Source organism: Biomphalaria glabrata, chromosome 1 (assembly GCF_947242115.1).
Source record: "Biomphalaria glabrata chromosome 1, xgBioGlab47.1, whole genome shotgun sequence".
Lineage (NCBI taxonomy): Eukaryota > Metazoa > Mollusca > Gastropoda > Planorbidae > Biomphalaria > Biomphalaria glabrata.
The window spans coordinates 52,584,105-52,601,372 of NC_074711.1; the positions used below are offsets into that span (position 1 = coordinate 52,584,105).

A 17,268-nucleotide genomic window follows, 5' to 3' on the forward strand; every position below is an offset into this window, starting at 1 on the left:
ACAGACAGAGTGAGTTGATATCAGCTTTAAAAATGTATCGGATTAGTGCTGCTCCAGCTACTAAAGGCGAGGCCACTCCAAACTTCTACACATACTGCAGAGGGACATTGCAGAAGACTGATTTAACTCAACGTTTTGTTTTGGTCTATGCGGCCAGTGAGCATGGAATACGTATCCCCCCCCCCCCAGGTCCGATAAAGGTTGGACATCATTGTGTAAGATCTACAAAATGGTCTCACAAATCTTTATTCACCAAATCTCTCAAGACTGAGACCATTAGGATCCCAAGGGACTCTCTCTAGTGCACTTCACAGACAATCTTCTTCTGGGGTTCACATACACAGAAATACATTCATTATTCGGCGCTTTAAGCGCAAAAGTGCGTCGCGGAGAATGTTCTCTTTGATTTGTATATAGGAAGTATTGTGAATGTAGCTCCCTGGATACAGACGCTCGTTTTGTGTTATTCTCTTCTAGTTTTCTTACTTGAACTCAGCGGACGCTATAGCCAACAAGTTATTGTCATAACAAGTGTAGCGATCATGATACAATTTAGTGCTCTGAATAACTTGTACTGACTGATCGTGTGGTAAGCGCTCAGGACTATTGTCTGGGTGGTCCCAGGTTCAACTACTGCAGTTCCTTGTCGTCCTTCAGGAGGTTTGGACAAGGACGTAAAGATTATTATTTCTGATGGAACGACCTAACACCCACCCCCACCCCCAAACGGGCTACGGCTACGCTCTTGTAATTTGGTAAATGTAGTTTTGCTTTAGTTTTTTTTTTTTTGGTCTCCATCTCGCTGTAATGCTTTTTAAAAAACTGACACCGAACAAACTATACATTTTAAAACTGACACCGAACAAACTACACATTTTAAAACTGACACCGAACAAACTACACATTTTAAAACTGACACCGAACAAACTACACATTTTAAAACTGACACCGAACAAACTACACATTTTAAAACTGACACCGAACAAACTATACATTTTAAAACTGACACCGAACAAACTATACATTTTAAAACTGACACCGAACAAACTATACATTTTAAAACTGACACCGAACAAACTATACATTTTAAAACTGACACCGAACAAACTATACATTTTAAAACTGACACCGAACAAACTACACATTTTAAAACTGACACCGAACAAACTATACATTTTAAAACTGACACCGAACAAACTACACATTTTAAAACTGACACCGAACAAACTATACATTTTAAAACTGACAGCGAACAAACTACACATTTTACAACTGACACCGAACAAACTATACATTTTAAAAATGACACCGAACAAACTACACATTTTACAACTGACACCGAACAAACTACACATTTTAAAACACTCTTTTAGACTCGAAACTTAAAACTATAGCAGAAAATTTAGGAACAAAGAAGATAAAATGATTTTTAAAAAAGCGAAACGATTTATTTTTACTCTAGTGATAGAACAAAGTGTGGTATCAGTGATGTATTGATGGCCTCACACATTGGCAGAGGACCGTCTTTATGTCAGTTATGTATTGATGGCCTATTAACACATTAGCAGAGGACTGTCTTTAGGTCAGTTATGTATTGATGGCCGAGATGGCCTAACACATTGGCAGAGGACTGTCTTTAGATCAGTCATGTATTGATGGCCTAACACATTGGCAGAGGACTGTCTTTAGATCAGTCATGTATTGATGGCCTAACACATTGGCAGAGGACTGTCTTTAGATCAGTCATGTATTGATGGCCTAACACATTGGCAGAGGACTGTCTTTAGATCAGTTATGTATTGATGGCCGAGATGGCCTAACACATTGGCAGAGGACTGTCTTTAGATCAGTCATGTATTGATGGCCTAACACATTGGCAGAGGACTGTCTTTAGATCAGTTATGTATTGATGGCCGAGATGGCCTAACACGTTGGCAGAGGACTGTCTTTAGATCAGTCATGTATTGATGGCCTAACACATTGGCAGAGGACTGTCTTTAGATCAGTTATGTATTGATGGCCGAGATGGCCTAACACATTGGCAGAGGACTGTCTTTAGATCAGTCATGTATTGATGGCCTAACACATTGGCAGAGGACTGTCTTTAGATCAGTTATGTATTGATGGCCGAGATGGCCTAACACGTTGGCAGAGGACTGTCTTTAGATCAGTCATGTATTGATGGCCTAACACATTGGCAGAGGACTGTCTTTAGATCAGTTATGTATTGATGGCCTAACACATTGGCAGAGGACTGTCTTTAGATCAGTTATGTATTGATGGTCGAGATGGCCTCACACGTTGGCAGAGGACTGTCTTTAGATCAGTTATGTATTGATGGCCTAACACATTGGCAGAGGACTGTCTTTAGATCGGTTATGTATTGATGGCCTAACACATTGGCAGAGGACTGTCTTTAGATCAGTTATTGATTTGTTTCCAGCGGTTATTCCTCCCACGTCCACAAGACTTGATCTGCCCACGTGACCATGTATGAGTTTGTACAATGCGATGAAAATAGATATCTTGACTTTTTGTGACCATACATAACGATGGTTGGAGGTGTGCATTTGATATGGTTACACATAATAAGGAAAAAAGTACAGACTTGACATGGTATTACATAGTATTAGATGCAAATGTAGACTAAATATGGCTATGCATAATAATATTTATAAAACTCGACTTGACATAACTGTAAATAATTATAGATGAAAATTTTGGCTTTATATAATGACATTGATGTGGTGACCTGATATATCTATACACAATAATAGACTAAATGTTGAATAACTGTGTATAGCGATATAGAGATATATTGACTTGATTTGGCTGTACATAATAATTAAAGAGAGTCTTAATTTAATCGTGCATCAAGGTCGGGCTTAGGTTTAGTCAAACTAGGCGGCCGATAAGGGCCTACGATTTGTGGGGGCCTTGCACAAATATTTAGAGAGAAATCTCGAATTAGGATCAAATCTCAAACATAGCGGAGCTCTATGGCTCTAAGTCTACTGGTCTAGCTCTAAGTCTCTTTCAAATTACAAGTATAGCAGAGTTTTATGTCTACTGGTCTAGCTCTAAGTCTCTCTCAAATCACAAGTATAGCAGAGTTCTATGTCTACTGGTCAAGCTCTAAGTCTCTCTCAAATCTCAAGTATAGCAGAGTTCTATGTCTACTGGTCTAGCTCTAAGTCTCTCTCAAATCACAAGTATAGCAGAGTTCTATGTCTACTGGTCTAGCTCTAAGTCTCTCTCAAATCTCATAAATAGCACAGCTCTATATCTCTATGTCTACAACATCAGAACGAATACTATAAAATAAGTTACTCCGGCCTTTTAGAAGACACACACACACTACTTTAGTACACTATGCACTTAGTCAACTCAGGAACACACGTCCTTCCCAAGGTGTGATTATAAGAGGTCTCTCTCTCTCTCTCTCTCGTCCGTTAGTCTGTCTCCAATCTATTTCCGTTCTAAGTTTTTAATGTACTTTTGCGTCACAAAGGAAATACCCAATTAAACCCAACTTCAACACGTCTTACTATTGAGTCATTACACTGTCAAGGTATGTTGGTAATTTAGCTCAGTGTATTTTGGTGCAACAAAAACAACAAAAAGAAAAAAAAAAACAATTGGAAATTTCTTGGAAAAGATTGGGATGGGGGGGGGGGGGCGAGCCATGAGCAGCCCGCACCAGATGACACCCACCCTAGTGACGCCACTGATTTTACAAATGGTTTTACTAATGTTGAATACATTTTGACTATATAACTGATTACAGTAATAGATAGCAACCTTATCTTGATATTGTTTTACACAATAAGAGGGAAATGTAAACTTGATATGACTATCATGACTACATAATTATAAATGAATTCGACTGACCCTAGCGTTGGTCATTGTTGTGACAACTGAAGATTTATTGACAATTTATTTCTTCTGAAAAAGCTAGATTCAATTTATTTCTATGGACTTTAAACTACCTCCATCTGGTTTGAGCCAATCAAGGGAAATACTTCTTATCACGTGACTTTGCCGGAAGTAATCAAATGTCTGCGAGAACATAAAAAAAAAAACACAACTTTTTTTCCCTCCTTACCGGAAGAGTGAGATAAGGGAAACTAGAAATGATCTTACTGATGAGCTCCTAGGCCCAGGTTATATGCTATACATTGTTCTTGTCTTCCAGTATACTAAGAAATTACTTATTTGTCCTTAAGTGACATTTTTATGTAAGAAATTATTCAGTAAGTGTTTTATGAGCTGTTTATTTGTACACTTCCTCTTATAAGCTTGCTATTTCTTCATGGGTGGAGGGTGATTAGGTGGATACTGATCTCGAAAATTCTCTAACGATAGTTCTAGAATTGTGAAATTTTATGTATATTTTTGGGAAAATAATTATTAGTTAATTGGCCACAAGAAGAAAACTCTTGGTTTGACTTATAAATAATTTTCAAAATATAATCGTCTTAAAAAAATTAAATTTGGTCTAGATATCTACCAATGCATTGAACACACGAAAAATTATGATGGTCAAACTTCAGTTTTCCGAGTGTGACCAATGAGCTAGTAATTCTTTTCTAACGATATACATCAACTTTCACATTTCTAGGAAAATCGTTAGAGCCGTTTTCGAGCTCCATTACCAGGCACCACCCAGGTTTTTGAGCCAGGGATGTTTCAACGAAGTTGAATAGGGGTATTTTATTTAAAACAGCAACTTTTTAATGACTGGATCTCAAACGTGTGACATGTTCACAAGTTAAAGTCCGAACAAACACACACACACACGCCTAGAAGATACACACAACACATTCAGAGCCTCACACATAATTCTATGAATTCCACACACATTCACGCGTTCCTTTAGTTCATTATTCGTGAATCCAATCTACCTGAAGAAGAGCATCGAAAAACAAAAACGCTAAAAAACAAGCACGATACAAAAAAAAAAAAAGACTTAAAAAAAAATGGCTTCTATTCAGTGTAGTTGTAGCCATTAGTTTGGATCAGTCATGTGACTAGATGTGTAATAGATCTAGAGTAACAATAATACATTCGTGCGATTAGAAATATTTTTTTTACCAGTTGTTTTTGTTTAGCACAATTTAATGTTTTTAGCTTTCTCACTACGCTATGATCCTATCACTTGTCTGGACCAGTTGAGAAAGGGTAGGGGTAGAAAGAAGGGGGTATCTGGGTGATCGCTTTTAAATTCGAACTCAAGCGCTAAGGCCTCCTCAAGCCGGTAACCACTGTACCACGGAGCTGCTGGTGAAAATAGGTATATAGTTATTTATAGTTATCCATTTTTTTTACTACTGACAATAAAGGGGACTAATTCACCTTATACCATATTATCCTTCAAGGAAAATTTCTTTCCATTGTTTGAGATACAAAACAAAACAATTATCAATTAGTTAATTAACTAATTGTTTGTTTGTTTTTATAATTCTTGTGTTGGCAAATACACAAAATAATTGTACAAAATTTCAGCTTAATCCGAGATTGGGTGTGAGAGAAATAATGAGTACAAACTTTTTTACCAGACAGACAGACAGAGTGAGTTGATATAAGCTTGTAAAAAAGAGCTTTCCAAACGTAAAACTAGTATATTGCGCTGCATAAGATAACTAACACTCAGAAACTTAAAAGACCATTTCTTGTCTTTGATTACCATGACCAGAGTTTATGTTCATGGCTTCACCGCTATATGTCCAGTGTCTTGGTCAAATCAATCGCGTACGTCTCCATACAAGCTCGCTCTCTGGAAATGTTTGTCAGTGTTCCAGGCTAAGCCGGACGGTATTTGTCTCCGAGAGAGCCACCTTGAGCGGAGTACTTTAAACTACCCAAGTGTTGATCGAGTGATAGTTGTAAGAAATTAATCCAGACAAGCTGCTAATCTGTCCACACAACGTCCATACTCCTATCAGGTCATGTCTTAAATAAAGAACAAAACAAGTAGGCTTATGATAGGATGCCTAAGTATTGGACAGGCTTTGGTGTCTGGTCACTCTTAGTGGACAGGCTTTGGTGTCTGGTCACTCTTAGTGGACAGGCTTTGGTGTCTGGTCACTCTTAGTGGACAGGCTTCGGTGTCGGGTCACTCTTAGTGGACAGGCTTTGGTGTCGGGTCACTCTTAGTGGACAGGCTTCGGTGTCGGGTCACTCTTAGTATACAGGCTTCGGTGTCGGGTCACTCTTAGTGGACAGGCTTTGGTGTCTGGTCACTCTTAGTGGACAGGCTTTGGTGTCTGGTCACTCTTAGTGGACAGGCTTTGGTGTCGGGTCACTCTTAGTGGACAGGCTTCGGTGTCGGGTCACTCTTAGTGGACAGGTTTCGGTGTCGGGTCACTCTTAGTGGACAGGCTTTGGTGTCGGGTCACTCTTAGTGGATAGGCTTCGGTGTCGGGTCACTCTTAGTGGACAGGCTTCGGTGTCTGGTCACTCTTAGGGAATTCGAAACTATATAACGTATTCTTGGTCCTTTCAAAAAAAAATCCGATAGTGTAAAATGTTAAGTCGCGGAATGAGAACTATTGTCGTGGCTACTCAATCAACTCGTGCTTAATGCTGCATTTTTCTTTCATTTATAAACATACGGGACTCCACCTACCCTCACGCCCCACACTCATCAAAGTTTTCAAAGAAGCAGACTTATAATGGAGAGACACAGACAATATAAATTATTATAAGATGCAGCTTTCTTCAAAATATACTATACGTAATGAGTAACAGCTTATTAAAATGTTAGCTGGAATATATACACGGGCGTAAGCAGGATTTCATTCTCGGGGAGGGGATTTAGGGAGGATCTACCCCCAGATATATGTGTGCGTGGGTATGAGTGCGTAATTAATTAAAAACACGTTGGAGTGGGGTTTTAAACTCAAAACCCTCTTAGTGAGTTGTTTGCTTTAATTTTATATTGAAGAGGAGAGTTGTTAACGTCAAAAAAACTCCGGAGGGGGGTAAACTCAACCTCCCTCCTTTAGCTGCGCTGGGACAAGTGGTGGTTTAACAATACAATCTGACTTATAATAGACAAAATGAATACAAAATCAGTCATAGAACTCACCCTTCAAAAGGGATTTCATCTCGGGGTGGGTATATATATTTATTTATTTATATAGAGATAGATAGATAGGATGTTTCTCGTCTACACATCTCTACAATACAAGCGTTCTTTTGTCAGAAATTCGGGATCTAAACAACTTTTAAACATACAATTTTTCAATGTAAAACTGTACTCTTACCGTTAATGCAGATTTCCCCTCTGTCACAAACATCTGAGTTAAGACAACCTGAAGAAAGGAAAAAAAAACACAATGTAATGAATTGACGTTGTGTCAGAAAGTTTTTCTTTTCAATGTTTTCAACTCTAACCCTTAGAGGTACATTTTGTTTTTGTTTAATTAAGAGTTTAGGTTAGTTTGTTTTTACTAAGTTAAACTCCATTTAAAAAAACACATTTATTTTTCAGATTTGGTTTTGTTTCGTCAAAAAGGGAAACATTAAGAATGCTGTTTTAAAAAAGCAATATCTCCTGTATATCTCCTGTATATCTCCTGTATACAGTTTATAAAGAAATTCTTTTTCTCTTCAAAACTATTGAATGTTAGCTTAAAAAAAAACAATGGAACCCCTCCCCTCCCCCCCCCCCCCCCACAGAAAGAATCCTGTTTAAGCGAATGTATGGATCTACTACACTTTATAACACTACAATGAAAGGCCTTTAGATCTAGCATTTAAGACATGCGCAAAATCTTCCTGAACATTAATTTATTTAATTCTGACTCTATAATGTCTTACATTCGGAAATTCCGGAACGCGATAGTCCTTTCAAAACCGAGTTTTGGTCTAGATTTAGTTCTCTAGCCAAGTTTAAATGTATCGATTTTTTTGTTGTACTTTGAGAAATAATAACAGTCAAACTAGGAGTTTTTCCAGCGTAGCCAACGAGCTAGTAATTCTTTCCGCAGCGATATACACCAATCATTAAATTTCTAGAATAATCGTTAGAGCCATTTTTAAGATCCGTGTTCAGGTTCCAGGTTCCTCCACACTCCATAGAGTTGTGACTTGAATATAGGTATTGTAAAAACCAGTGGTGTCACTAGGGTCGGTGTCACCCGGTGCGGTAAGCTCGGGTGTCATCTCCCCCCCCCCCTCAAAAAACAACCAACCATTGTCTATTTCAATTCTTTATGGTGAACACTAAAACTGTAAACTAATTAATTGAAGAGCACCACATTGTATTTTATTCTATTTTAAAATGTGTTTTTTTTTTATTTTTTACATTTTATCAAAAGTTATTACATAAATAAAAAAAATACTTTATATTAGAGATTTTAAGAGTTCCTTAGGGAAGAGGTTTCTAATTATACTAGTGTTTCTCGGCCGCTTCCAAAAAGGCAAATCAAGCACTAAACAGGTTTAAATCCTGCGAAACATCGTCGAACAAAGCCTCAATACCAATAATGGATGTTGATTAGTTTTGTAGATTTAAAAAAAAAATTTCGATTCGTCCATCAAAATCATTCTGGTTTAAGTCAATGTGTTTCTCAACATTTTACAATAAAAAATGTTACGTTCGACACACAACTGGTCAGATAAGATGTTTAGGAGAGCCACTCAACTGGTCAGATAAGATGTTTAGGAGAGCGGCTAAACTCGTCAGATAAGATGTTTAGGAGAGCGGCTCAACTGGTCAGATAAGATGTTTAGGAGAGCCGCTCAACTGGTCAGATAAGATGTTTAGGAGAGCCGCTCAACTGGTCAGATAAGATGTTTAGGAGAGCCGCTCAACTGGTCAGATAAGATTTTTAGGAGAGCGGCTCAACTGGTCAGATAAGATGTTTAGGAGAGCCGCTCAACTGGTCAGATAAGATGTTTAGGAGAGCCACTCAACTGGTCAGATAAGATGTTTAGGAGAGCCACTCAACTGGTCAGATAAGATGTTTAGGAGAGCGGCTCAACTGGTCAGATAAGATGTTTAGGAGCGCCGCTCAACTGGTCAGATAAGATGTTTAGGAGAGCGGCTCAACTGGTCAGATAAGATGTTTAGGAGAGCCGCTCAACTGGTCAGATAAGATGTTTAGGAGAGCGACTCAACTGGTCAGATAAGATGTTTAGGAGAGCCGCTCAACTGGTCAGATAAGATGTTTAGGAGAGCCACTCAACTGGTCAGATAAGATGTTTAGGAGAGCCACTCAATTGGTCAGATAAGATGTTTAGGAGAGCCACTCAACTGGTCAGATAAGATGTTTAGGAGAGCCACTCAACTGGTCAGATAAGATGTTTAGTAGAGCTACTCAACTGGTCAGATAAGATGTTTAAGAGAGCCACTCAACTGGTCAGATAAGATGTTTAGGAGAGCCACTCAACTGGTCAGATAAGATGTTTAGGAGAGCCGCTCAAGCTGGATGTATGGGGCAAAGCCCTAAAGCTAAGCGTTTTTCTACATTTCTGAGCTTCAGAAAATCTTTCTCCTGGCGTCAACAACGCATTATTTTTCTCATAAAAATGCTGATTACAAGTCAAATCGAGCTAAATTAAGAAGGTCTGGGACATGTTGATATTTAAATGTGAGAGACATTCGAGGTAGTAAATTTTTTCATAGTTGTATTTAGGAAAATTGCATTTTTCCTACTCATGTGTCACCCCCTGGTGGGTGTCACCCGGTGCGGCCCGAACCCCCCCCCCTATAGAGACGCCACTTGTAAAAGCTATATTTAAGTGAAATAATACAATTCCAGCCAAATGGTATCAGACACAGCCGAGATAGAGACTAATGATTATTATGGTCGTCAATAGTCCATCGCCTTGCATTAGGTCACAGCGCTCGCCTTCATAAGCGACTGCTCGGGGCGGGAGAATGCTATCCTTTCAAGACCAAGTCCCTTTTGCGTCCCCTCGCGACTAACGATTGATGCTAACAAAAATGTGCTGATGACAACCTAAAGGTCACGATAACCTGTAGATAGGGTAAGAACATTGATTTGGTTGAAGCTTAGCTCTCACAGTGTCTCACAGTGTCTCTCTGTGTCTCTCTGTGTCTGTGTCTCACAGTGTCTCTGTGTCTCACAGTGTCTCTCTGTGTCTCTCTGTGTCTGTGTCTCACAGTGTCTTACATTGTCTAAGAGTGTCTTACTGTGTCTCACGGTGTCTTACAGTCTCACAGTGTCTCTCTGTGTCTAACAGTGTCAAAGAGTGTCTTACAGTGTCTCACAGTGTCTCACGATGTCTCTCTGTCTTTCTCTCTCTCTTTACTAATTAATTAATTAAGATATAAAGCATTTCGAAGCCTTACAAAGATCATATCAACATAAACTGTGATCACGTGAGTTTCCTTTGTTTAAGGATTGAATCTAAACTATGACAATCCTGATTTATCGTACTTGTCAGATCAGTAGCTCGTGTTCTGATCACAGTTAAACTAATCCTATCGATCAATACTCAGGAGATCGATGAACCATGGAGATATTTATCAACTTCATCAACGAAATCTTTCAAAATGATCGTTTCACGGAGGGTGTGTCTCTGCTGAGAATGTGTGGTAGGATAGGCTGTGTGGTAGGATCGGCTGTGTGGTAGGATCGGCTGTGTGGTAGGATCGGCTGTGTGGTAGGATCGGCTGTGTGGTAGGATCGGCTGTGTGGAGGGATTGGCTGTGTGGAGGGATTGGCTGTGTGGAGGGATTGGCTGTGTGGTAGGATCGGCTGTGTGGAGGGATTGGCTGTGTGGAGGGATTGGCTGTGTAGGGATTGGCTGTGTGGTGAAGTGGTTAAGAGTGGATGCTGCAACCAATGAGGGTTTCATTCTCTGGTTCACAACAAAACTTTATAAACGAAAGTCTTCAGGAGAAATATTGAAACTGAATAATAATAATAATAAATAATAATAATAATAATAAGGCTTGTCTTCGTGTCCGAAGATTAGTGAGGAATGCAGTATTTCCCGTGGTGTAACTGAATGAGATAGGTCTAAAGATGGAGAAAGAGAAGGATTGAGAGAGAAAGAGAGAGAGAGAGAGAGAGAGAGAAAGAGAGAGAGAAATGTGGTGATAAAATTTTAAAAAATAATTTCATAAAACCTCTATCATAATCACAAAATAATCTCAAGCAAGCGAATGATTTACACGTAGATTCAATTGTATTAAAACAATCAATCCATTAGAATTCATGTCAAGATATATAAAGACACAAATGCTTTCATAGAATTCTATTGCCTAAGTACAAAAATAATATAACAACTAATCTTGTTTTTGTGAACAGGATTGTGGGCAGCATAGAGGCTGGAGAGATGCTACACTTGACAAGCTTAAGACACAGTAAGAAGGACGCCCCAGAGAAACATTGGAAAGAAAAGCTTACTGTTGGTAGTTTATACTTCCTAACACTTGGAGGCAGAAACAAGCTACTCATTAGGACAGCTGGGATACTTGACAAAGTCTCGCGCGTATTTTCAGGGCCCATTTCAAAAGCTGCATTCAAAGAAAAATGATTACACGACGGACATGACCACTTAGAGAGGCGAGTGGAGCAACCGCCCCAGGCGAGTGGAGCAACCGCCCCCAGGCGAGTGGAGCAACCGCCCCAGGCGAGTGGAGCAACCACCCCCATGCGAGTGAAGCAACCACCTTAGGCCTTGCGCCTTAAAATGGAAGGGTCACAAAGATCACTTTCAGCCCATCGTACAACTCTTCGTGGCCCTGATATGACCCTCGCCCAGAATCCTGCTAAGGACGCTTCTGGGAGAAGTTAGACGCACGTGCAGACAGTGACTTCGTCTGAAAAAGTGTAAGAAAGTATAAAGGTCCCATGTGGGCTTTCTGGAATCAATCAATGTAGTGTCGTGGTTTGCTTTAGAACAGCAAGAACTTAAAAAAAATAAAGTTTATTTGGTGACTAGACACTTTGACTTGGCATTCAATAACATGGAGGCGGAATATTACAACTCTAGATAGCACCTACCGATGCCTGGCCCGTTTCATTGGAATCGATCAAATTTTCGATAAATCGTTTACTTAATACAATGACTGATCAATTCTTTCTCATTATGTATTGATAAATGTCAATAGATTACACTGATTAATTGAGTCCTGTATGGTGTTTTGCTATCAGAAAACATAAAATACATATACAGATATTTCAAACTAATTGAATAGTGACAAAATTTTGAATAAAATAAAATATTATATTTACTGGTAATGTAATGCCGTTATTTGTACTTTTGAGCTCATAGCTCAACATTAACAAGAAAAAACATAAACACAAACTTTAAAAAAAAACAACAGATAATACCTCCTAATATACAGCGATTATTTTGCCCTAGAAATAAAGTAACATGTCCAGCTATGAGTTTCCAGGTTACTGTGTAACAATGTGACATTGCTTTTTAATGTAAAACATTCATTAGTTATTATGAGAAAAACAATCACCCTATAAGGAAGTATTGTCTTTTTGTTTTTAAAGTATATAAATGTGATTCTTGTATAAGATCTAGCGAGTTAGAAGGATGCCATTCTGTCAGACACATTCGTTCATACATGCATCAATATTATCCATCTTTGGAATGACGACAAAATTGCAAACTTTTAGCATCTTCTTACCATGTAAGTGGAACAACTCAGCGGTCACTTTTACCAAATCTAATTCGTCTTTAGTTTATTCATCACAGTCAGTTTTCAGAAATGCGAAATACAAATGTTGACTAGCTAAAATACAGACTTCCTTTTCATTAAAGATCTGTGAGTTAAGGAGTTGGACAGGATACAACTGAATGTCTCTATCCCTTCTTTGAAAAAGGTTTATGGCCGAGTAAACAGAGTCTTACAAAATGTTTTATACAAATATTGATACTTTCTTTTTATAATTCCTCTCTTCAGCTTGCAAATTCTTCTTGGGTGGAAAAAAAAACACATGGATACTGACCTTGAAAACAACTTTAACAATTTTCCTAGAAATTCGACAGATGATGTAAATCTTTGGTAAAGAATTACTAGCTAACTGGTTGCACTATAAAAGTTTTAGTTTGACCATTATAATTTTTTGAAATATTATCTTCAAAAATAAAATTTGGTCTTGAGAGTTAAATAAGTAAATAGATGTCCAGGAACATTCTGCGCACTGCCTTGTAAGCCTGGATCTATAGGCCTAGCATTAAAATGTTACGTACTCCAAGTGGATTTGCACATTCGCTTAAATATGATATCGTGGAGAGGGGAGATATGGGGCAGTGTAAACTCTCTTCAACTCGTACCTTCGTGGAAGCTAAAATCTTCTAGTTGGGCGACCTCGGTGGACACAGATCTCGACCATTTCCCTAGAAATTTGACAGTTTCTGCATATCGTTTGGAAAGAATGACTAGCTCGTTGGCCACACTGAGAGATTGTCCGTGTTATAATTTTGTAAAGTATGAAACGAAATAAAATTAAATCTGCCTAGAGAACTAGGAAATATTTATCTTGAACAGATCACGGGGGGAATGGAGCGGGAAAAAATATTTCATTTTTTTAAAATCTAATATTCATTAATTATTAAGTTCGAAACAAAAATCGAGCACTGTACTTTGCTTTTTATCGACGAAAGGGTTGTCACTGACGATTCTCTTACTGAAATTCCCCCCCCCCCCCCAAAACAAAACAAAAAAAAAACAGGTAAAAGGGAACTTGACGAAAATTCAAGTCTTGTTGAGGTTTAAACGGCTCTTGGGAAGCTCAAAATGAATAAAGTGCCCGGATCTGATGGTCTTCCATCAGATGTTTTCACAATGAGTGGTGCTGCTCTCACAGGAAGGCAAACAGACCACTTTACTTTTGCCTGGACACATGTACTGTTCCTCTAGAACGTCACGATGCATTCAACATATACCTGTACAAAAAAAGGCGACCAATCTGTGACAAGTCAAAAACTCGCTGTCAGAGTCACTCAAATTTATCACAGCATTAATTATTATTTTTCATTATTTATTTATTTTATTTTAGTCATTTCCCCATCCTACCTCCAATTTCTTCACCCGCACCACCTTTTCCGCTCCAGGCTAGACTTAGTTGACCACATTGGAGATAGCAAGGCCACGTCTTTCGAGTTATCTTCCCTTGACCGGGGCAAAGATAGACACATTCTCTTTGATCGTACCGGCCGGATGTCTGACGGGCGCAGATGACACCACCTTGTGTGGAATGCAAGTCACTCTCCCCCCCCCCTTTCTCCCGCGTCTCTCTTTGATCTAGGAGACCACGACGACAAACACGCCCATTGACCTTCCCAGTGTGCGACTCCCATCTCAAGTCTAATTCACCCACGTGTAAGATAATTCTTAGCCTTGGACATTTCCTGTGTCCGCCCACATTCTCCAGGCCTGTATATAAGGTAAATTAAATCAGGCCAGACTCTCTTTCATTTCTCATTCGAGCTGAGCTATCGAGTCTGGACTGCTTCATTTATCCTTTCTCCTAGAGGAATACCTGGTGGTAAGCCGAACTTAATCACAAGTTCCATCTTAATTACTTTTGTGCTATTTCCACTGGATATTATCATGTGTATTCTGATTATTTCATTTATATTTAATTAGTGCATTGTGTATTTCTCACTGGCGTAAGTAGAAAACATAAACATGTCCTATGTATTTATTTATGGATTGCATTAATCTATTAATGCTACGTTGCTCAATTGATCGTGGATGCAACCATGTATATACTTGTACATCTTATTTTATTTCCTTTATCTCGGTTGGCCACCTTGATAATTTTACTAGCGCACTGATACTGCGTCTAGAAAAGAGATATGAATTATCTCCCCTGTAGTCATTTCACTCTAACGAGAGTTGCGCCGCTTGAACGGACACCTTCTCCATTCAAGCGCGCTCCATTGTTCTCGACCCACGGTCATATGTAAACAAACCGTCTTGGTCACTGACCACCGCCCATTTCACCCCCCCCCTTTTTCTTTTTCTATATACCTGTGTTGTTTATTTGAGATTATTGTTTCCCCTTCTATGTACATTTTATATTATTACTTTCCCTTTTATGTACATTTTTATATTGCTACTATCAGCCATCTATTTTCCAAATCCCATTTGTCATCATCTCCCCTTTTGTGCTCAAAAGCAATTTTACCAATCTGACGAATGCACCTCAGTCGAGGGCATCGATAAGATGCATAAGAGACATGTCCTAACTTGTCTTTATTTATCCGCAGCCTCCCTCAGGTGTCTGCCTATCTGTTTGATATCAAGAATCACCTACTATCTTTGTGCTTAGTGCTATTCAGCACTGCACTAGCTCACTGACCTGCCTATTTATTTGCTATTTGCTGTTTAGTGTCTACTCGACGCCACTCAACTACTGCATCTGTGCTTAGTGCTATTCAGCACTGCACTTGCCTACTGAGATCTACTCAACTCTACCACTTGGCGCTATCGGCATTGCCCGCCTATTCGACAGCCCACCTGTCAAGCTATTAGGTGCGACGTCCCTATAGACTCAGGTCTGTGCGAGACGTCATAGCTACGCCAACCCTCTGCAACTCACTGGACATATCCTGTCAACTACGCTGCCCACGGCAGATCAGCTCTGCCCGCAGTAAGCTTGTGCCCACGGTAGCCGGCCACCCGCCCTACTGTGCCCACTACAGATATTAGATTTTGGGGATTGAGACTCCACAAGAACTATATCACCGGCGTCCCTCTATCCGCTAGAGCGCCACCTCCAGCTGCAGAACCTCAAGCCAGGACACAGCCAGCTGCGACATCAACAGGAATACCAGCTAAGTCAGAGGACAAAGTGACATACTCTCTTATTAGGTGCAAGAGTGATGATTAAACATAGTATTCACTAGAGATAGATGCGAACCCTCCCCCTTTTATTCTTATATGTATATTTATGTAAATAAATATTCATCATTTTAACTTTTGTATCTATCTTTCATTGCTTTGTCTCGTTGCGTGTCTGCTCCCGATTCATATGCTGATAGGTTGGTGTGTGATAGCTTTAAAAATAATCATCCCCTAGACATTAAAACGCGCCAAACACACGTCACATCTCCCCACCTGTCACACAATCAGACTGCTCCAATAACCCTGTTAGTAGCTGGAAAAACCCTTGATACTCCTTGACAAATTGACCATAGAAGCCGATGTGCTCTTTGGTTAGTGTCGTTTCCGGGCTGGCAGATATGATTTTTTCTCCTGCGTGAAATGCAGTTAAAATGTAGACAGAAGAACCTGAACTTGTGTTCTTCCTTCACCAATCTCCCCGAAGTATTTGATATACAGAGTCGTGATTGTTTATGGAGGACTTTGTCCAAGTTCAGATGCCCTCCAAGGTTCCTTTTCATTCTCGAGCAGGTTAATGTTGAACAAAAGACCGAATTAGAAACCAAGGTGACTTATATGATTACTTTCCCATAGAGAAGGTCGTAAAGCAAGGTTCTGTACTTGCATCAACTCTGTTGGCTATCTTCTTTGGCAAAATGCTGAGTCAATTGAGGCAGAGACTACACAAAGGCAACTACGTCAGGTTCAGCTTAGATGACAATGTGTTCAACCTTTTGCGCCTCCCACACTAAAACAAAAGAGATGGTCGTCACACATTTTTTTATGCTAAAGATTGTACCCTACTTGCTCACACTGAACATGAGCTTCAGCTGACCGATAACGACTTTGCGTACGCTGCTGCTTCTTTTGTTTGAACAATAAACCTCGGAAAAAAACGAAAGTTACGTTTCAGAAGTCAACCAATAAAATCTACTCAGCCCTAATGGACACCCGTCAACGTAGTACACCACTTTACATATCCGGGAAGCATGACCTATCACTTTCAAGAGAAGTTGATAACCGTATAGATAGGTCTCACAAGCATTGATTCTCATCACAATGTTGTATTGCTCTGAGACCCGGGTCTTCGTAGAAGGCATCTAAGGCTCCTCTATCTCTTCAGTCAAAGGTGCCTTCGCTGGCAGGAATACCTTAAAAATAATCGTGTTCTGCAGGAGGCCTGTGTGGACAGCATAGAACTACTTGACATTCGACAGCTACGCTACGAAGGACACTTATGCCGCATGGTGGTCGACCGCATGCCAAATGCGATCTTTTTTGACGACCTAAAAAGCGGAATACTTAAACCGCGGGATACACATTTGAGGCCCATCGAAAGACCAAGCCGGAAAACGTAAAATGGCTGATATAAATAATTCGTAAATTCGGAGCTGTATTTACTTATTCCGAGTATGCTACAAGTGGACACTTCTTAA

General features: G+C 39.5%; 1 protein-coding gene across 1 annotated transcript in view; it reads right to left on the minus strand.

The window, feature by feature from the left end:
- Positions 1 to 17,268, minus strand: part of LOC106079945 (receptor-type tyrosine-protein phosphatase N2-like) — a 293,472-nt gene that overhangs the window by 219,632 nt on the left and 56,572 nt on the right. Inside the window, exon 2 of the mRNA XM_056043460.1 lies at positions 7,269 to 7,316. Coding sequence (XP_055899435.1) covers positions 7,269 to 7,316 — 48 coding nt within the window. The remainder of the gene's footprint in view (positions 1 to 7,268; positions 7,317 to 17,268) is intronic.